The 21,764-nt window shown below is 42.7% G+C and overlaps 1 protein-coding gene across 2 annotated transcripts in view; it reads left to right on the top strand.

Annotated features, from left to right (window-relative positions):
* Positions 1–21,764, top strand: part of GLS (glutaminase) — a 114,366-nt gene that overhangs the window by 46,466 nt on the left and 46,136 nt on the right. For both annotated transcript variants that reach the window (XM_075002007.1, XM_075002008.1), the window contains exons 7-12: positions 122–180; positions 10,470–10,502; positions 10,791–10,849; positions 12,288–12,354; positions 12,967–13,017; positions 15,202–15,378. In XM_075002007.1, the coding sequence (XP_074858108.1) occupies positions 122–180; positions 10,470–10,502; positions 10,791–10,849; positions 12,288–12,354; positions 12,967–13,017; positions 15,202–15,378 (446 nt within the window). The remainder of the gene's footprint in view (positions 1–121; positions 181–10,469; positions 10,503–10,790; positions 10,850–12,287; positions 12,355–12,966; positions 13,018–15,201; positions 15,379–21,764) is intronic.

Genomic DNA, 21,764 nt, shown 5'->3' with positions numbered 1-21,764 from the left:
CTTCAAAAATGTAGCTTTTACTCAAATAAAAAAATCAAAAGTCACTACCCCATACATGTTTAAAACAAGTGTGAACTTCAGCTCTAATGATGCATATTAATTCAGTTTTTTTATTTCACAGACAAGCCTCACAATCCTATGGTGAATGCTGGAGCAATTGTGGTCACTTCTTTAATCAAGGTAAAATGCTCACACTTAGTTTTGTTCTGAGTATTGCATTAAAATGAACAAAATTAGCTTAGCATTGAGTAGTGCTTGTATATTTGTGTGTAAAAGGTATAATATGAAGTCTAATTGGAGTTTAGGAAATAGTGCAGAGAAGCATGCAAAGTAAGCACACTAAAACTTTAATGATTTCTGAAAGATATCATGATCTCACTCAGATTTGGCAGAAACACTTTGTTTCTTTTTATAATTTTTATTTTACCCATCCAGTTAGCATTTTATCTGCTGAGTGAAACAGACAAATGGATAAGACTGAGAGATTGTTTTGTGCAATTTTGTTATGAGATGTCTTTCAGTCATCATCAGAGCCTGAGTACGTGCTCAGAAATTCATTTAATCTCCCGTTACCCAAGGAGTGAGCGTTGCAAGTGTGCACCTGAAATTAGATTCTCCTATCTTGAGTAAAAGTACAATAGATCTTTTTCCCTTTTGTAGTAAAATTAGAGTGCTTTATAGTTTTTTAGATATCACAGGAGCAATATTACTAAGTTCCATGCTTTTGTATTAAACTTGTCCATCCTCCTGTGTGGCTGAAATCACTTAATATCTGTATTATTTAGTTTTACTTTGGATGTAAAATGGCCGCTTTCTCAAAGAAGTGGTTGGAAACTAACAACTATGCATGTTTTCATAAGTAAACATTAGACTGCATAGCAAATAGTGTCCTGTTAGACCATATTCCTGCATAAATGCATGTTTGTTTTGAAATGTGGGGTTTTGCCCTTAATATGGGGTTCAGATGCATTGTTAATGTTTGTAGATTATGTGGATTGCATGGTGATGTACTCAGACCTTGTGTGCACTACACCTTCCATTAACATAACGTGTAGCTCAAGGGTCTGAGTAAGCTATGCCCTGAATGACTTAAGTTGTACCACCTACACACTGTTGTAGACACAGCTCTGCTAAGGGGAGCGCTTGTCCTTCCAACACAGCTGCCAGCGCTTTTCCAAGCGAGAGTGATTGTCAGAGGGAGAGCTCTTTCCCATCGATTTAGGGTGTCCGCACTAGAAGCAACATAGCAGTGCAGCTGTGCTACTGTAAGCGCTGTAGTGCAGATATAGCCCCAGTGTATATCATATAATTGCTGTAACCCTTGGAAGAAATATCGTTTTGTAATGGTAAATCACTATCTAGAACAGGGGTCAGCAACCTTTCAGAGGCAGTGTGTGGAAATTTTGACCTTTTTACCTCCTTATGTGCAGTCCCAGTACTGGTGATACTTTTTAAAGTCTCTAATAGTCCTACTTACAACAGCTTCTTTAATTAATAAATAAATAAATATTCAGAACTTTTATCATTTAGGTGGTGGTTGGTAGCATTAGCTGGTCTTTTTGTTAATCTACTGGTGACATGGCTTTGAATGAGCTCCTGGCAGCATGGGGGAGAAGGGGCGAGGCTGAGCTCCTGCCTTGCATTGCATGTCACTCTTCACACCTGTGCGGGGGGGTTGCTCACCCCTGATCTAGAAGTTACAAACATTGTGACTATTTCAAACCTCCATAGTTTTAAAGTGGAAAATCTAAAAATAGATTACATAATTTTTCCATGCATGACTTCTTCATTTGTTTTACATTATGTTCATTATATCTGGAAAATAATTTAGTTTCTGGTGTATTCCTGTCTCCTGATTGCAAAGTGTTTGTTAGTTTTGAAAGGATTTCTTAATTTTTCTATTATGATTTTGTGCTATTGTATATTTAAATAAGGTGTAAAAATTCTTGCTTAAAGACATTTATCTTTAATAGCTATAGGTGAAAGAAAATGGCCTTAAGTATGACAGGTAAATGTGTTCATGATTAGTTTTTTATAAAGGTTCACTGAGCATTGAAATTTGTGTTGGCAACAGTGAGTTTGAAAATCTGCATTTGTCTAAGCTGCTAGAATGTCACTCCTACTATAATGTGCCTTCCTGGTTGTTCTCTGACAAAAGCCCAGTGTGTAACTATTTATTTTGAAATGCACCAGTGCAGAGTTCATGATAAATCTTATAGTTAAATGGGTATAACAAATCTTAAATTTTTTTTAATGCATGTAATTGTGGTACTTTAAAAACAATGCTGTAATGTTTTTATAGCCCAAATTGCATTGCACTGACGTGTTTGCCCGTTGTAACTGCACATCTGGTAGACATGTATCATAGAATCAAAGTGATGTCTAGATCATTTCATGTACTGGTTCAACGAAGATGCTACATAACATTTGAATAATTAATATAAACGTTACTTTGGAAAAATTATATTTTGAATTGACCAGTGCAAAACATTAATTGGTTATATTTTGTTCACATAACCTATAGTGTGCAGTGTAGCTGACTTACTTATGATTTGTGTAAACAATTTGAATAGACCACTGAGAAACTCAAGTTTGGATACAATCTATATATAAAGATTTAGCATTTTTATAAACACATTGCTAAATTAAAACCATATGCTGCCCTCAGTTCACATACATTCACTATCATTTGAATCCATGGGACCTGCTCATATTTATTGAGGGCCATGCATGATCTTTGGCATGTAACAGTTAAGTGTCTTTTACATCGTTTTGAATATGATCAAATATATGAATCTTATGACTTAAGATTTTAGGATAAGATAAGGTTTTATCAAATGCCAGCCTGTCAAGAAGTATGGGGAGACTGTTGCACTACTTGAAAGTTCTGATCAGCTTTTAATTTTGTGGTGAACTATTACTTCATTGACGCATAAGGACTCCTTGATTTCATGTGTTAATTTTCCAGTTACAGTATTCTAAACTGTAAAAATTCTAAAAACAGTTACAGTATTCTAAATACAAATATAATATAGTGCACTAAATCTAACGGTAAAGTGGGAAAAAAGTGGGTTATTGCGTCTTAATTCTCATGCATGATTATCACTTTTACGTATGGGAACTAGCATAGTGGAGAAAGTATCTTAAGATGAATTTTTCAGTGGACAAGAGTTATTGCTGACATAAATAACACTGTAAGGGAAAAATTGCCCTTGGGATCTCACAGGCACAATTCTGACTATGATTGAAGTTTTTCATATCTTTGAAAAAGAAGTAGAGCTGATGTGTAATTGGGGCTTTGCAATTAATATTTATGTACTGTTAGCATTAATACGTGTTGTTCTTACTAAACATAATTATATCATGTTGTTTTAAAAGCTTACACAGTGGCTTAACTGTAGTACACCATTAATACTGGTGTTCTTAAAATTTGGTGTCTTAACTCCAGTCTCTTACACTCCACATAACTCTTTGAGAGATTTAAACCATGTAAAAGCGCTTCAGTTTTGGGTTCTAAATCTCTTTTCCTGCTGCTGACAGGATATTAATAAAAAGTCTTAGACCATTTTCCCTCTCATTTTATGATTGGGCAGCCACTTACGTGATTATGCATGTAAACAGACCATTTAAGTGATAAAAGAAACCCTTGAGTTACGCGGGGGTTGTGTTCCTGCAGTCCCTGCATAATTCAAATTTTCATGCAAGTTGAAGGGAGCCGGGAACCAGGGGGCAGGTTCCCGTCTCCCCGCTGCTTGTAGGACCCAGGAAACTGACCGGCCATGTGTTGGTTGGTTTTCCAGGTCATGCAAGCGGCAGGGAGCTGGAAACCAGGCAGCTACCTAGCTCCCAGCTCCCCTCCCTGTGCAGAGCCAAGAAACTGACTAGGCCAGCAGCCTTGGTCAGTTTCCTGGCTCTAGCCAGTGGAGGGGAGCTGGGAACCAGGGGCAGGCTGGCTCTTAGCTCTGGGCTCCCCTCTGCTCCCTGGAGCCAGGAAACTGACCATGGTTGCTGCCCTGGTCAGTTTCCCAGCTGTGCAAGAGGAGGGGAGTCAGGTTGCTGCCTGGTTCCCAGCTCCCTGCCACTCCAGGAACAGGGAAACCACTCCTGTCAGGGACGGCAAAAGTCAGGTTGCTGCCCCTGACAGGAGTGTTTTCCCTGATTCTTGGCTGCCACCTCGACAGGAGCAGTTTCCTGCTCCTGTCAGGGGTGGCAGTCCCTTTAACCCAAGACAGGTGTAACTTGCACATATCCTGAGGGCTTACTGTAATTACAGTTCTTCACATGGAAAAAGCAGTATTAGGAAATTATCATTTTTAGCTGCCTTCTATGCAATACATGGAGGTTTTTCAGAGCCATGTAACTAGCATTTTTCTGCCAAATACCAATGATCTGTTCTTGGGTTGATACATACTTACCTAGGATTGGTGACCTTGTCAGTTACTTAATAGGCTATTGCTTTCTAAGGATCTGATTGTCAAAACTTCTAATATGTGAGCAGTCAGCTACATCAGTGATTACATCTTCTTTTGTAACCGAAGACAGATAAACTTCTTTGGAGAAACACAACACATGGAAATCAGGACAAACCTCACCAGAGCTTGAAAGGAGGAGTGGCTCTTTCAAGGAATGGGAGGGAAGATAGGCTGGATGGTTGTAGAAAGAATTGTCAGAGGAGAAGAAATTTATTCAGACTCTGATCATACTATAGGGTTGCCAAGTGCTGTCTTTTCAACTGGAACACCTAGTTGAATGGGACCCTGGCAGGTGTGGTCTGTACACTGACAGGGCTGTTAAAAGTCTGGTCGGTGTTGGTCTGGCAGGTCCCCTAACTGGCTCCTGATGACTCTGAGGAAGCAACCAGTATGTGCCTGTGGTTACTGGGCCCCTGGCTTGCCGCAAGTTCTCTGCACAGTGCCCCTACCCTGGGCACTGGCTCCACAGCTAACATTGGCTATGAACCATGGCCAATGGGAACTGTAGGGGAAGTGCTTACTGACGGGCAGCATGGGGAGCCCCTGGCTGTGGTTATGCCTAGGAGCTGGAGGGGTATGTCACCATTTTCCCAGTAGCTGCTTAAGGTAAGCAGCACACAGAACCTGCATCCCTCAACTTCTTCTACACCCCAGTTCTCTGCCCCACCTGTTAACTCCCTCCCATACTCCCTCTCCTCCTCTTTGCTCCATGCTGAGCACTCCAAGCCTCTCATCCCCAGGTGTACACCAGCGCTGCCCCCCACAGCCAGACCCCTCATCTGCTCTCATACCTCAACCCCCTGTTCCAGTCTGGAGTCCCATTGTGAAGTCTGTGACCCCACCTTAAAGTTCACAGTCACAGCTGGAATACTCACTCCTTCCTGAATGCCAGCCCCCTACCCCAGCCTGGAGAAAATGAGTGAGAGAGGGAGGGTGGAGAAGAGTGAGTAATGGTGGTGAGGGGGATTAAGTGAACAGGGTCTGAGCCTCAGACAGGTTGGGACAAGGATGTCCGGGTTTCTGCTAATAGAAAGTTGGCAACCCTATTACAGCATATGCTGCAAGACCTCCTCTCTGTTGGTATCTTTCCTGCCACAACAGGAAGGACTTGAATGCACAAAGTATAAAAGCCAAACACACTTTTCCAAGTAGAACCTCTGCTATTAGGGAAGAGAGAAGGCTTGGGTGCTCCATGAAGTGCAGTTGAAATGGGAAACATTTAGATGACTACAGTAATGGGTGCTATCAAAAGTCCTTGGGGGGGTGGGGGAAGTTCCTAAGTATCAGCATAGGAATGCATATGAAGATCAAGATAGAAACAGTGCGTATAATCCTCACCTAAATTTAAATAACCCTGCAGAAAAAAATAAGATGAGCAATTTAGCTGTTTTAGACACTTCTTGAAACTGAGAATGTAAATCAGTGTTACCCAACAGTGTTATATGTGTCATAGTATTGACATTACCTTTAAAGTGAAATGGTGTGAATCACAAAATAAAGGAGACTTTGCATTGAAAAATATGACTGATGGTGCCATGGTCCTGTTGAGTACCACTACACAACCGTTAGTTTCAGAGAAGTTTAAAGCTGACTTTCATACTCCATCCTCATACCACTTGATAAAAGTCCCTGCTTTTAATCCAGTGTATTTAGCAGTATAATTACATGGCTCGTGCCATCTTTTCTTTTTCTTAGCTTTTTAAGCTGATCGTAAATAGGTGTCTGATTTTTTTTTTTAAAAACATGTACTAGTGTGATTATAGAAAAGCCAATTATTTTTGATTCCTCTTCGACATGGGTGTTGGTTCATGCTGTTATACTGCTCTTCTGTTAACCTGATATGTAGGTTTGTTTTCTTGTTTCTTATTTCTTTATATTATCTGATACAATGATTTGTAATTATTCGTGTTTGTGTCTTTGCTTTTTATTATGACACATTACAACTGGAGTAAATGTCATTTAATGTTATGGTAGTTGGCATAGAATCTGTCCAGTAATACAGTGTCCCAAATTACGTAAAGACTTTATAACCACACATAGTATACAATATTTACATTGTGGACACAAGAAAAACTCTCTATCTCCATCTCTATCTCTATCTCTATCTCTCTATGAATAGCAATGATATGCTTGAAGGATCAAATATTGTCTGACATTGTGCTCCCAAGCATTTCAGAGGTGAAAATGTTATGCTAAGCAGCCACGACACCAGTTTTCAATGAGCACAGATGAACCAAAAAAAGTTTAAGTACAGAAATTTAGAATAAAGCCATTAAAAAACCAAATTGATGTGAATGCAAAAAATTGCTGTTGTACTTAATAGTGTCCGTATTTGTATTTTCTGGGGGCTTTACAAAACAATTATACCATTATGCTTTGCTGACATTTGGCATATCAAGTCATCACTCAAGAGTACATTTAATTACAATCTAAATGAAAATGTTAGGCATGTAAATGGGGATCTTGTGTTGCTTTCTTATTAAGAAATTAAATGATTGTATTAAGAAACACTTAATTTGGAAAAGAAATTATATTACATTATGGTGTAATCAACTAGAATGCAAATTTTAAGGAAAATTCACTTTTCATTAGATACGTTTTACGTGAGTTTATTATTGAATGCCTTAAAGTATTTATAAACAAAATACTCTGCTGTGGCAAACACATAGGAACTTGTATTCACATGCTCTATGTGTTTTTTTTTTTTTTTTTTAAATGCCACTGTCTTATTCAACTGGTATTTACTCAGTAGGAGAATTCTTATCTCAAAATATGAACAAACTTCCACACATTTTTTCTTTCTAAAATCAACTAAATTAAAAAGAAACCCCACCCGAGCCCTTCCTCCCCAGCGTATTTAGCAACCACTAAGATTCTAACACAAATTTACAAGTAAAGAAATTCAATTAGGATTGCCAGCCATAACTCTTTCATTGTGTGTTTGGTGTGCTCAAATAGAAAGGCATGAGTTTTAAGAGCTGCATGTAACAACTTGGAGTTTCCTTTGTCATCAGATTGTTTCAATCTTACAAATGTTTATTCATTTGTGTATATACACAACTGTATATACAAAAATATACACCCATCATTTATATGCTGTGTATGTTTATATTATTTTAATATGTAGTATTTCTGAAGATGTTTCATGGAACATTTCCTTACATTATCAAGATAGAGGGATTGTCTATGAAGCTTTTAAAAATATAAATTAAAACCACAAACTGGAATATCAAACTAAATTCAGGTCAAAACACTAAGAAGGCCAAAATCCTGGCCCGTCTTTTGTTCTTTAAATTGTTATCGAAAATATCTTCATAATTTCCATAGTTAAAATTTTAATTTTAGTATCTGTATTTGAACTTCAGTCATAAAATATGCATTGTCTCTGTGTGCTGCTGATAGGGTAGGTCGTATGCTTCCTTCTCTAGAAATAAAAAGGGAAATTGGAGTGAAGATTCTGTGATTATCAACACAAAAGGGAAATAAAACTTTGTTCGTTTACTGAATTATTGTGCACATAGGCTCTAGTTATGCAGTCACTTACACAAGTACTTCAAGCGTATGAGTAGCCTTATTGATTTCAGCTGAGCTGCTTGTATGTTCAGAGTTAAGAATACTGTGTGCAGGGTCAGGGTTGAAGTGCACATCATCTGGTCAACGTGCTTGTTAGTGTACAGAAGATGCTGTGTACAAATGATTATCAGTGTGAAATGAGTGCTTATAAAAGAAAGAAAATACTGATTTTTTTTAATGCTGAAATGAAAATACTGACCATACACCTGACTTTTGCCCTTCATGTTTAAATTTTGTTAATAGTTCATTACAATGTATAGGGTTTTTTTTTCCAGTTGGGCAAAAAAGATCCAGAACACTATGTATTTGTATTTTTGCCAAAGCATGATCTATCTATCTTTTCCCTTTTTTAACAAAAGCATAACTTATTTCAGTTTATTTTAAATGTCTAACCCTATGATTGATGCAGCATCTCATAACTAATGCTGACCCAGTTTCCCAAAAAGATGTTCATTGTGCATTTAAAAGGTTGAAAAGGTTTTTGTGGTTTAAATGTTGTTACATATTTTACAGCATTAGGATCTATGGAATATTTTGACAACTGCAACAGTTCAATGAAGTTGGTAATTTCTTCTTTTAATTATTTTTTTCATTGAACAGATTTGGCATTACTTTTTTAAGGCTTGTATTCTGGTATATTTTACAAGACATTTTGATTAAATGTATTGTGACTTTTTTTTTTTTTTAAAAGAATATCTTACATATTGTCTAGCTAGAGATTACTGGCTGTCAGAGAAATTAATCATTGTATTTTATACATAAAAGGGACCACTGGCACATAATTTTGGCACAGCAGCATGGTATTCCTTTCAACTAGCAATTGTACATCTGTGACTGCACATCCTCTTATAGATGAGCTGATACATAGGGCTTCACAGGTTATGTGCAACACCTTAATCCACTTCTAGAGTGGGAACTGAAACTGGCCTTAAGCATTTCATTAAGTAAAATGCTGGTACATGCAAAGCTTCCGTTTTTATTTTTTTTCTATACTAAATATAGTGAGCAATGTTTTTCTCTGGTTGTTTTGAAGTAATAAATCTTTATCTAAATATATTATTTAATACTGAAGTGGTTTATAAAACAAACCTCAGATGTATTTTTTTCTATTAGGCTATGTCTAGGTTGCAGGCTTTGTGGACCAATCTTCTGTCGACACAAGTTTTGTCAACAGCACGTGTGTCCGGATTGCAGACCTGTTGGAAGAGATCTGCAGGTCAGGAGCATTCTGTCGACATCCCTGTACACCTTTTTCCATAAGGAAGAAGGGATGTCTGGACAGAGGGGATGTTTGGACATTTGGCCCCATGTGGACAGGCCAAATGTTGGAAAAGCCTCTCTCAACAGAACTGTTGACAAAAGATACACAAATTGCGCTTTGCATTTGTGTTTCTTTTGCCAACAGTTCTCAGCAGCCTAGACATAGCCTTAGGTGATGCAAGTTGATATGATCTCAGATTTTAAATCCATTGTTTTATAAACTTTCACTTTAAATGAAGCTATTTGGCTTTTTCAAAACAAAAATGCACAAACTTTGTCCCCCCCACCCACCATAAGAATTTATAGTAGATCAGTTATCAGAAAATGAGGTAAAGGCCAATATATCTTTCATTGCCATTTAGCAAATTTAAGAAAAAGCCCTTTAAAAATCCTCTAAAAAAACTATTTTTAACAAAACCAGTACAATGAGATTTCACGTTTCCTTACCTTGCTAGCAAAATGTTAATGTAGTTTTAGAGTTTATAACTTGAGGTTTTAAGATTCTGAAATTGTAGCTTTTGCCTAATACCATATCTTGCTAACCAAATAATTGATTTCTTTATAGGTAGGATACTTACCTTAAATCTTAAATTAAACTGAATTATTGTTCTAGTAAAGGTAACACTTTATTTTAAGTCTTCCACCTGAATTAAATTTTAACCATGAACACTAACCATAGGAAACACTGCATAGCTTGGAATCTGAATTTTTCTGTGCTCAGTGCTAATATAAAGCAAGACAAAGTTCTTACCTCTTTACTTGTAAACCAGTGTTTTTGTTCGTTTTAGGAACGCTGTAACACAATGAATTTGTATGTCACATATATTACTATATACTGTTCTTTGTCAATCTGTTGCATTGACTAGAGAGCACTTAAAATAAAGCATACCTTTCTGTTTAAATTCATCTGCAATATACAAGGTATTTGATAAAAAACATCTTGTAGCTTTCTTTGTATAAATGTTATCTAAGCTATTTACTTTCCTAATTTTTAAGTAGGTCTTTCTTGTAATTAATAGCAACATGCTTGTAATTTATATTTAAGTAGTTATATATACATTTTATTAGTCATGTAAAAGTAAAATCTAATTGTACTGTGAGAACTCCTAATTATAGCTTTTTGTACGTTAACAATTCTTGTAAATATTTTTTCTTTCCTTTCAGCAAGGAGCAAATAATGCAGAAAAATTTGACTATGTAAGTGAATATGGGGTGGGGGGGCGGGGGCATTGTCGCTATTTATCATATTTAGATTTAATGATTCAGGAGCTCACACTGTCCTCATGGAAATCTTGTCTTCAAATTTTGTGTGATACTTCAGTTATTTAAAATCTACCTGATTTGTCGACGCAATCTGATATTTAGAAATACTAGTAGTTTTGACTAAATGCCCCCAAAACAGTCTCAGTTAAAGCCATGTTGAAAATTTGGTCTGAGTTATGGTGCTTTCAGATCTAAAGATTAAGTGTTTTTTTATTTCGATAGATGATGCAGTTTATGAATAATATGGCTGGTAATGAGTATGTTGGATTCAGTAATGCCACGTGAGTATTTTGTGTTTTGTTTTTTTTTCTTTGAGGTTTGGTGATAAAATATCTAGGGAGAAAGCTTGGCCCACCTGAAAGTCAGTAGTGAAACTCCAGTGGAGAATGGTCACCCTTTATGTTCACTCTGAATACGTCCCTGACCAAGTGGTGATTACATACAGTTCAAAGCAGATAGTTTGTTAAATAGCAGTTTTAAAAATATTTAAAATTGATGAGTGTCTTTAGTAGCACCAAGCTCTGATTACAATTCTGCAGACCTTTCAGTGGCTTTCTTGAATACGAGGAGATTGTGTTAAGGCTGCTTGCAGTCTCAGGATCTTGATTTTTCCCTATAACCTTTCTCCTGGTACTGGAAGCTAGTGGACACACCACAGTGAAAGACTGCAATAAGTATATCTAAGTACATGGACTTCAGCTACGTATGGCCACCTAGCTGAAGTTGTGTAACTTATATCAATCTCCCACAATAATATGGGAAATGATCCACTTTTTGCCGTGCATGTGATCTCTACATCTCATATCTCCCCCATTTCTGGGCACTGGTCTTCATCCCCTGCAGAGTCCCATCAAGGTTTCTCACCCTGCACGGTCTCCTGACTGGAAGGAGAAGAGGAGACTTTTTGTTAGTACAGTAAACTCTTTCATATGCGGCAGCATCGGAACTGGGAGGTTGCTGGATGTTCAAATATTCTGAATAATAGAGAAATATATCAAACAATGCATAGCACTGAATTAAAAACAAGGTTAGATACTAAGAAATGAAAATGTATGCAGAGTACTTTATGTACCAGCAACGGTGGTAGTGTACGCTGTAAACTTGTATTTGCTGATTTCTCTTTACAGTCACTATACTGTACTTACAGAAAACATAACTAAAATTTACTTATGGCTAAAATGCTGGTTATTTGAGAGTTCTGGGTAATAGAATGCCGGATATCAAAGAGCTTACTGTAATAAATTATTGTTGTACCTGCCCTTTTTAGCTCTTTTTACCTGAGTTTTCTCTTCTGAATCAGCATTGAGTTGCTGCTGCCCAGTGTAGCGTTTTATATTCAAACACATTACTTGTTCCAAAAAGCATACAGTCCAATTTGAAGATGAGGCTTGAGTTTAATAGGTTTAATGTACAGTGAGTCTGTTCCTGCTTTCATGAATTCATTAGGAGTTTTACTTCTGGTTTCCGTGAGATTGTTTGCACAAGTAAGGTAGAGGGCAAGAGTAAAAGTGTAGAGATTATGGGGTTACAGAAACTGACTAGTGCACAATTTGGCGAATCCAGTATTCATTTGAGTGAAAGATTTTTTTTTTTTAATGGTTCTTTTCTGTGCTCTCTTCCTGGTTCTTTGTATTGACATCTGACTCTGCCCATAAGTTGAAAAATGTTTACTCCTGTACTTCTGTACATCAGTAATATTTGATAAACAATTTGTTTTAGGTTTCAGTCTGAAAGAGAGAGTGGAGATCGAAATTTTGCAATTGGCTATTACCTGAAAGAAAAGAAGGTTTGTTCATCTTTTGCTTGTTGGGTTTGCACAATATTTAGTGCTTGTAATGTTGGCTTCTGAATTTTTGGCATTCATTTGCAACCCATTTTTTATTTATGTTTAGTGTACTGTTTGTTTTTTACAGTAGTTTGCAAGTGGCAGAGAATGTAGACACACATTTAGGAATTCTTAACAGAACAGTCCAAAACTCATTTCTGCATGTTAGATTATTGATTCTAAAGCCATGTCCTGTACAATTTTCAAAGAGTCAGTGCAAGTGACTTAAAAAAAAAAAAAAAAAAAAAAAAAAAAAAGTATTAGCTGTCCTTAGGTTTTTCCATACATAGTATAAGATTCTGCACTTCAGGTAGTACATAAAGGTGTTTCAATAGCTGGAGTATTAAGTTGTAAAAGAGTTGCATCTTTTTAAACAGAATGTTGTATATTTCTTCCTAAACAGAAAAGTTTTCTCTTTTAACATTTGTATAAGTATTTAATTTTAATTTTAAAATCTTGCTTATATTTAGAACACTGACAGTATTAGATTTTTTTAATCTATTTAGTTTAAAGTTGGTTTACTGTTTTGATACAATCAACATGTTTAAAAATTACTTTTACTACTTTCCTCAGTGTTTTCCAGAAGGCACAGACATGGTGGCTGTATTAGACTTCTACTTTCAGGTAACTGACTCCTGTTTAAACTTGAATACTTGGAATTGAAATATAGGTTTGTGGTAGAATCAGTACAAACTATGTTAATCATAGATATAAAGTATCTCATTAATGTCTATGCTTTTGAATGAACAGGAAACATTTGATGTATTAAAATTGGAAACTAAAACTAATTCATGAGCCTCTACTGGTTTTGTGAATTAGCAAGATTCTGCTGTGAGATTATGTGGGAGGTTGCATTGTTCATTATTGGCTTGTGTAGAATATTTTGACTTCTCTTTATTACATAGAAGACTACATTAAACTTCATAGTGTAACTAAAATAAGGTGAATAGATATTTTTAATTTCAAGTTTGAAGGTAATATTCAAAATGAGGCAACAGTTTTGTGCCCTTTCTCTGTTTAATCAATTATATTCTTAATAGCAAAACATGGAAAGTACATTGTGTGAATACAACAAGAAGTCCTGTGGCACCTTACAGACTAACAGATGTTTTGAAGCATAAGCTTTTGTGGGCACATCTGACAAAGCGAATCTTTGCCCACAAAAGCTTATGCTTCAAAATATCTCTTAGTCTATAAAAGTGCCACAGGACTTCTTGTTGTTCTCAAAGATACAGACTAACACGGCTGCCCCTCTGCTAGTTGGGTAAATACAGTAAGCTCTTTCATCTCCGACAGCCCCAGGACTGGGAGGTTGCTGGATATTGAAATATTCTGGATAAAGAGAGGTGTACCTCGCAATGCATAACAATAAAGAAAAACAAGATTAGGTATTAGGCAACAAAGGAAGTTGCATGCAGAGTACTTTACCAACAACAGTAGTATTGTACCCTGCAAACTTATACTGTATTTGCTGTATTTATTTGCATTTGCTTTTACTATACTGTACTTAAGGAAAATGTACCTAAAGTTTACTTATGGTTAAAATGCCAGTTATTTGAGAGTTCTGGATGATAGAATGCTGGGTATGAAAGAGTTTACTGTAGTCAAAAATCCTCTTCTGTGCTTTGCTTTTACCCAAACTAATTGCATTTATTGTGACGTACATCATACTAGGCAAGCAGGTGTTTTCACCGGATAATCCCCTGACCAATCATATCGTGCATGCTGTAAACACTCTTCACAGATTGACTGGATTTTGCCTTGTCACTTTATCCCTAACAGATTGAAGCACTGTTAAGTCAAGAAACTTGTTCTGGAAAGGAGCAGGTTTCTTGTATTACTTCCTCTTATTTGCTTAATTCTGAGCAACCTATGTCTAAACATTAGCCTCTGAACATTTCTTGGGTGCAGAAATGATTCCTCTAGGTTCTTGACCTATTGACTATTAAATTAATCTGTGAGAAGTACCTGCCTTTATTGTCTCAGCTTGACAAAGGCAAACTAAGATTCAAATTAAAACATCTGTAAGTAAACAGTAAAAGCGAGTGCAGAAGTGCAGTAACATATTCTGGATTTCTACATTATTATATATTTTGACCTATCGCAACTAAATCACCCCAGGCAGAGTTTTTGTCAAGCTGGTTCTTAAAAACCTGTAAAAATGGAGATTTTTGCCATCTTCCTACATAGCCCATTCTAGTGCTTTGCCACCCTTCTAGTGAAATAGTTTTTCCCAGCATTCAGGCTAGACCGCCCCAACTGCAATTTGCTCCTTGTTCTGTCATCCGTTACCTCTGAGATTAGCCTGGCTCCGTTCTCTTCGGAACCCTCCTTCAAGTAGTTGAAGGCTGCTATCAGATCCCCACCTTACTCTTCTCTTCTCAGACTAAATAAGATCAGATTCTTCAGTCTCTCGTAAGTCTTGTGCCTCAGCCCCCTAATCGTTTTCATTTCCCTCTATTAGAGGTGTGCGTGACTATGCACATTCCTGAAATATCAGAGGGGTAGCTGTGTTAGTCTGGATCTGCAAAAGCAACGAGGGGTCCTGTGGCACCTTAGACTAACAGAAATGTACGAGCATAAGCTTTTGTGAGCAAAGACCCACTTCGTCAGATGCAGGATTCCTGAAATAGCCCCCCTTTGCCGAATTTCAGATCACTGCTGCAAAGTGTGGCAATGCTAGAGCTTTCCAAAGAACTTTTAAAGATGGGGAGAGGTGATTTCTCTCAACTTTGTTCTCAGAAGGCAGCCCAACTGTTTTGGGGAGTGTGTGTATAAAAAAATTAACAGTTATTTCCCCTCCATTAGCTGTGTTCGATTGAAGTGACCTGTGAATCAGCTAGTGTGATGGCAGCAACTCTGGCTAATGGTGGCTTTTGCCCAATTACTGGTGAAAGAGTACTGAGCCCCGAAGCAGTCCGGAATACCTTGAGTCTAATGCATTCCTGTGGCATGTATGACTTCTCAGGACAGTTTGCCTTCCATGTGAGTAACTGTTGGATGCTGATTGTATCTGGCAAGAGAAACTAATATAGACTGATATTTTTGTTTTGTTTTTTTAAACAAATATTCCAGGTTTGATATTTTTTGTATTAAGCTGTTATGTGAACTAATCAGAAGTTCAACTCAACGTTGTTTGAAAATTTCTTCTTCTTCGAGTGTCCCCGTGGGTGCTCCACATTAGGTGTCGGGCTCGCCCGGCGCCGCAGATCGGATCTTCCAAGCAGTTTCTGCCGGACCGCGCATGCGCCGGTGCGCGCCGCTCCCCCGCGCGCTCCCGGCCATGTGCGCGATCCGGTCCCCGCCAGTTCCTCTTAACCGCCGTCGGCTGCAGACGGAATCCAACTAGGCTAAGGCCAAGTAGTGTATTCAATGGCTTTATCTGTTTTTTCTTAAAGTTTTTCAGGCACTTAGGCTACTATAAGCTAGCCGTTTGTTATTTTGTAAAAAAAAAAAAAAAAAAACAACAACGAACAAGCTAGGAGAGGGACAGCTCAGCCAGTCCCAGTAACAAGCGCCGGAGGCCAGGAGCTAGGGCTATTAGCCCTCCGGCTAAGGCAGACCATCGGACGGGGAAAACGGCACAAAGAAGGTGCTAAGTACCCACTTAAAAACACAAAGACTCACCAACAATGTCCTCTTCAGGCTTTAAAAAAAAAAAAAAAAAAAATGCTGCTTCTTGACAAGGCCCTCCAGCCAGAAGTGCCGGAGCGGCCGCAGCAGGAGGGACCCTCCGGGGCCCTTAAAAGGAAAGCTGCCTCCCTCAGCCCATCAGCGCAGAAACGGAGGAAAGTATCTCCAGCCCGATCCCTGCCGGCAGCAACAGCGAGCGGGACGGGAGGAGCAAGCAGCCCCCAGCCGCAGCAACAGCTGATCGGCGGCGGCACGGAGAGCCACGTGGAAGCGGCTCAGCCTCCAATACTCAGCCAGCCGCCCCGCACCGCAGGCAGGGCGGCGGCTAAGCAAACGCCGGTACTGGCGGCACCGCAGGCAGCGGCACCGACCCCCGGGGAACCGGCGGTGCAGAGCGCGCAGGCACGCAGCCTGCCGGCACCGGAGGACACCGCACATGCGGCATCGCCCTCGAGCGTGCCGAGCTCGGTGCAGACGGGGCCGGAATCCCCTGTATGCTCCCCAGCCCGATCCCTGCCGGCAGCAACAGCGAGCGGGACGGGAGGAGCGAGCAGCCCCCAGCCGCAGCAACAGCTGATCGGCGGCAGCACGGAGAGCCACGTGGAAGCAGCTCAGCCTCCGATAATCAGCCAGCCGCCCCGCACCGCAGGCAGGGCGGCGGCTAAACAAGCGCTGGTACCAGCGGCACCGCAGGCAGCGGCACCGACCCCTGGGGAACCGGCGGTGCAGAGCGCGCAGGCACGTAGCCTGCCGGCACTGGAGGACACCGCACGTGCGGCACCGCCCTTGAGCGTGCCGAGCTCGGTGCGGACGCCGGAATGCCCTGTATGCCCCCCAGCCCGATCCCTGCCGGCAGCAACAACGAGCGGGACGGGAGGAGCGAGCAGCCCCCAGCCGCAGCAACAGCTGATCGGCGGCGGCACGGAGAGCCACGTGCAAGCGGCTCACCCTTCGATAATCAGCCAGCCGCCCCGCACCGCAGGCAGGGCGGCGGCTAAACAAGCGCCGGTACCACCGACCCCTGGAAAACCGGCGGTGCAGAGCGCGCAGGCACGCAGCCTGCCGGCACCGAAGGACACCGCACATGCGGCACCGACTTCGAGTGTGCCGAGCTCGGTGCGGACGTGGCCGGGATCCCCTGTATGTCAGGGGCGGAGTTACCTCCTCAAGGGAGGGGGAAGACTGCACACAAGAGGAGGCATTGCAGCCCCTCTCCGCACAGGGCTGTGTAGTTGCTTTCTCACAGCCCTCCGCTATGTTGCAGACTCCAACTAGAAGGCAGGGGTCCCCCCGCTCCTTGGCCTACCCAGAGCCCCCTTCTCCATTTTCTGCAACCAGCCTCACCCTGGCTGGGACCACCTCCACCCTTCCTGGGATTTGAACCGCTGGACTATTAGGCAAAGTCGCTCTCTCCAGGGTCTCAACGGTCTCCCTCCCCCAGACGCAAAGGGTATGCACCAAGGGAGTGGTCTAGGTCACCTTCCCAAGACCAGTGCTTATACTGCCGTGGTCGCCCCTACCACGCAGGGCATAGACACCATCGGCAATCTACTAGGGAAAGATCCCTACGAACGATCTCGTACCCCCAAGGGCAATTGTGACCGGGGACAGAGACTTAAGCATCTCAGGGGGGACTGGTTATGGAACCCCGAGATTTTTCCTCGCACACCTCTAGTGAGAGGGTGTACCATCATCAGCAGGAACCGGAAGGGTCCAGAAAGACGTACCCCAGCGGTTCCTCGCTTTCCTCCCCGGATGAGGCTACGGCCCCGGGGGGCGTCCATCCTCCGGACGATCTCAAACAGTTCCAAGAGCTGTTTTACGAGGGTGGCCTTCACGCAAGGCTTCCAGACAGCAAAGGTGCAAGAGCAACACCATAAGCTCCTCAAAAATCTGAGACCTCCGGCCTCCTCCAAAATAGCAATACCGCTGATGACGCAATCTTGGAGCCTGCCACTATGATATGGCAGACTCCTGCGACTATTCCGCCTGTCCACAAAAGAGCGAAAAAAAAAAAAAAAAAAAAAATACTTCGTGCCCACGAAGGGCATGGAGTTCCTGTTCAGCCACCCACAACCAAATTCTTTGGTGGCGGAGTCGTCGCAACGTGGGGGAATAAACAAACATGCCAAAAAGCTAGAGCTGTTGGGCAGAAAGGTCTACTCCTCCTCCACGCTACTGTTGCCAATGGCAAATTACGCAGCGCATCTAGCGAACCATAATTTCAACAACCACATTAGGTTGACCTCCCTCATGGACTCGCTTCCAGAGGGCACGAAACCAGTGCTCAAGGCCATCATCCGACCATTTTATAACCAGTGGCAAAGGATCACCACAGACACATGGGTGCTGGAGATCATAGCCACGGGGTACGCCATCCCCTCCCAGTTGCTCCCACCGCCATGACCTCCACCCGGGGCCCCACCTCCAGGAGACCTCCCATGTAGCGAGGCTCAAGCAGGAGGTAGACCATCTCATGCTCGTAGGGGCAGTGGAAAGAGTGCCGGAGCAACTGCAAGGGAGAGGGTTCTACTCGAGGTACTTCCTCACGGGGAGGTCCATCTTAGATTTTCGAGGCCTCACCGGTACCTGCGCAAGCAACGTTTTCGGATGATCACAAACGCCTCCATCCTTACGGCACTAGACGATGGAGATTGGTTCGCAGCCCTCGACTTACAAGGTCCTACCGTTTGGGCTCTCCTCAGCCCCCAGAGTCTTCACCAAGACCTTGGCAGTGGTGTCAGCCTACCTGCACAGACAGGGGGTATTTATATTCCAGTATCTGAATGACTGCCTACTCAAAGGGGCCTCAAAGGAGGAGGTACTACGCATAATATGTGTCACAGCAGGCACGTTCTCTTCGCTCGGCCTGCTTATCAATCTGACAAAATCAAAGACAGACCCCACACAGGACATAGAGTTCGTAGGGGCACGCATAAATTCTATTACAGCGAGGGCGTATCTACCAGAGACTCGCTTTCGGGCCATCGGCTCCCTCGCGCAAGGCTTCACCTTCAGCCCTATGGTGCCGGTTCTGACGTGCTTACAGCCGCTGGGCCACATGGCAGCAGCAACGTTTCGTACAACAGAACGCCAGGTTACACATGCGCAGCATGCAGCATTGGCTGGCGAGCGTATACAAACCGGCAGCACACACTGTTCACAGGATGGCATCGCCCACAACGGAGGTGCGCAAATCCCTGCAATGGTGGGTAAACCCAGAGAACCTGCTAACAAGGGTACCCTTCCACCAACCACACGTATTGGTTTTTCTTACTACAGATGCCCCCCTCATAGGGTGGGGAGCACACATGGGCGAAGAGGTGACGCAAGGGCTGTGGTCCTCTATGGAGCAGTCACTGCACACAAATATACTGGAGCTCAAAGCAGTGTTCAACGCCTGCAGACACTTTCGACACCAACTGAAAGGCAAGGTAGTCGGGATCAGTACAGACGATACCTCCACCATGTTTTATATAAATCGGCAAGGAGGAGCTCGGTCCCGTGCCTTATGTGTAGAAGCAGTCCGGTTGTGGAACTGCTGCATCGCCAACAATGTAACCTTGAAAGCCTCGTACTTACCAGGCGCTCGCAATGTGAAGGCAGACCAGCTGAGCAGGCGTTTCGCACTCACGCACGAGTGGCAGATCCGTCCCGATCTGCTGCAACCGATTTTCCACGCATGGGGTTTTTCCCCAGATAGACCCTGTTTGCTACTCAGCACAACAAGAAGTGCCCACAATTCTGCTCCAGGGCAGGACTGGGACGGGGGTCCCTGAGGGATGCCTTCGCGATCTCATGGAGGGGCCCCCTGCTTTACGCTTTCCCTCCCACAGTGCTCATCCACAAAGTGTTGCAGAAAGCCAGGAGGGAAGGAACCTGAATGATCCCGATAGTCCCAACGTGGGATCGACAGCAATGGTTCCCCCTATTCCTGCGCATGTCGGACCGGCCACTGAGGTCCCCTCCGGTGGCGCGGGATCTGCTCACGCAAGCCCAGGGGTCCATAGTGCATCCGCACCCCCAAAGCCTGCGACTACAAACGTGGTTAATCCATGGCTCAGCTCCCTAGAGAGCACATGTACGGAGGAAGTGCAGCAAGTCCTAGAAAGTAGCAGGAGGACTTCCACCAGGAAGACCTTCAAGCAGAAATAGACTCGCTTTACGGCATGGTGTTCTACCAAACAGCTAGCCCCCTTTCGGTGCCTATGGCTGTGATATTAGAGTATTTACTGGACCTCAAGAGAGGAGGACTCTCGCTATCCTCGTTTCAGGTCCACCTGGCCGCCATTTTGGTGTTCAGACACGAAGAGGAAGGGCACACGGTGTTCGCCCATCCCATGGTTACCAGGTTCTTCAAAGGGCTGGTAAGCCTATACCCCCCTCAGAAACCGCTTCCACCTCTGTGGAACTCGGACCTGGTGCTTAATGCGAAAAGGGGACCACCGTTTGAGCCTTTGGCCACGGTTTCCCTCCGCCTCCTTATGATGAAGACGACCTTTCTTCTCGCAATCACGTCAGCTCGCAGGGTGAGCGAGCTTGAGGCAGTTATGGCAACGCCGCCCTGCGCTGTTTTTCCAAGGAGGCGGTAACCATACGGCTGCATCCAGCCTTTGTTCCTAAAGTTTCTTTCTGAGTTTCATACTAACGAACCTATTGTTTACCCTTGTTTATCCAAAGCCTCATAACTCTAACAAAGAGGTGCGCCTACACCTCCTGGACGTGAGCAGGCGCTAGCTTTCTATATGGACAGGACCAAGTCCTTCCGGAGAACGGATAGGCTCCTAGTCTCTATCGCTCCCAAATCAAAAGGAGAATGTCTCTCTTCGCAGAGAATCTCTAAGCACATCGTATCTTGCATAAAAATGTGCTACAAACTCAAAAAGACTCCTTTACTGGCCACGCCCAGGGCTCATTCCACTAGGGCGGTGGCAGCATCAACAGTCTTTTTTCAAGGGCGTTGCGCTAAAAGACATTTGCAGAGTGGCGACCTGGTCATCCTGTGACACCTTCGCCAAACATTACGCCCTTCACAGGGTATTCCAAGAGGATACCCGTCTCTTGGCAGCGGTCCTCTCGGGGACAAGCTGCACATAATCCGATTACCCACCTCCTATCTTGGGTTACTGCTGGGTAGTCACCTAATGTGGAGCACCCACGGGGACACTCGAAGAAGAAAGAAAGGTTACTCACCGTAGTAACGGTGGTTCTTCGAGATGTGTCCCTGTGGGTGCTCCACTACCCGCCCATCCTCCCCGCTCCGGATCTCTGTTTAGTGTTTTGCAGGAGCATCCGAGGCGGTTGGTCAAGGAACTGGCGGGGACCGGATCGCGCACATGGCCGGGAGCGCGCGGGGGAGCGGCGCGCACCGGCGCATGCGCGGTCCGGCAGAAACTGCTTGGAAGATCCGATCTGCGGCGCCGGGCGAGCCCGACACCTAATGTGGAGCACCCACGGGGACACATCTCGAAGAACCACCGTTACTACGGTGAGTAACCTTTCTTTACCTAGCATGAACCCTGGCGGGGTAGGGGGCAAAGCCAAAGTGCAAAGTCTCCTGGCCACACTTTGTGGTGGTCTGGCTCTGGCCTCAGGCCTCTTCAAGTCTAACACCTGCTCTGGTGACCCCATTAAAATAGGGCAGTGGTCCACTTTGAGATCATGACTCTGTTTGAGAACTGCCGATCTAGAGCATCGTGAAATTAATCATTTCAAGGTGTTTCTGCCAAGTACTGTTT

Source organism: Carettochelys insculpta, chromosome 8 (genome assembly GCF_033958435.1).
Source record: "Carettochelys insculpta isolate YL-2023 chromosome 8, ASM3395843v1, whole genome shotgun sequence".
Lineage (NCBI taxonomy): Eukaryota > Metazoa > Chordata > Testudines > Carettochelyidae > Carettochelys > Carettochelys insculpta.
This window is presented reverse-complemented; position numbering and strand designations above follow the sequence as displayed.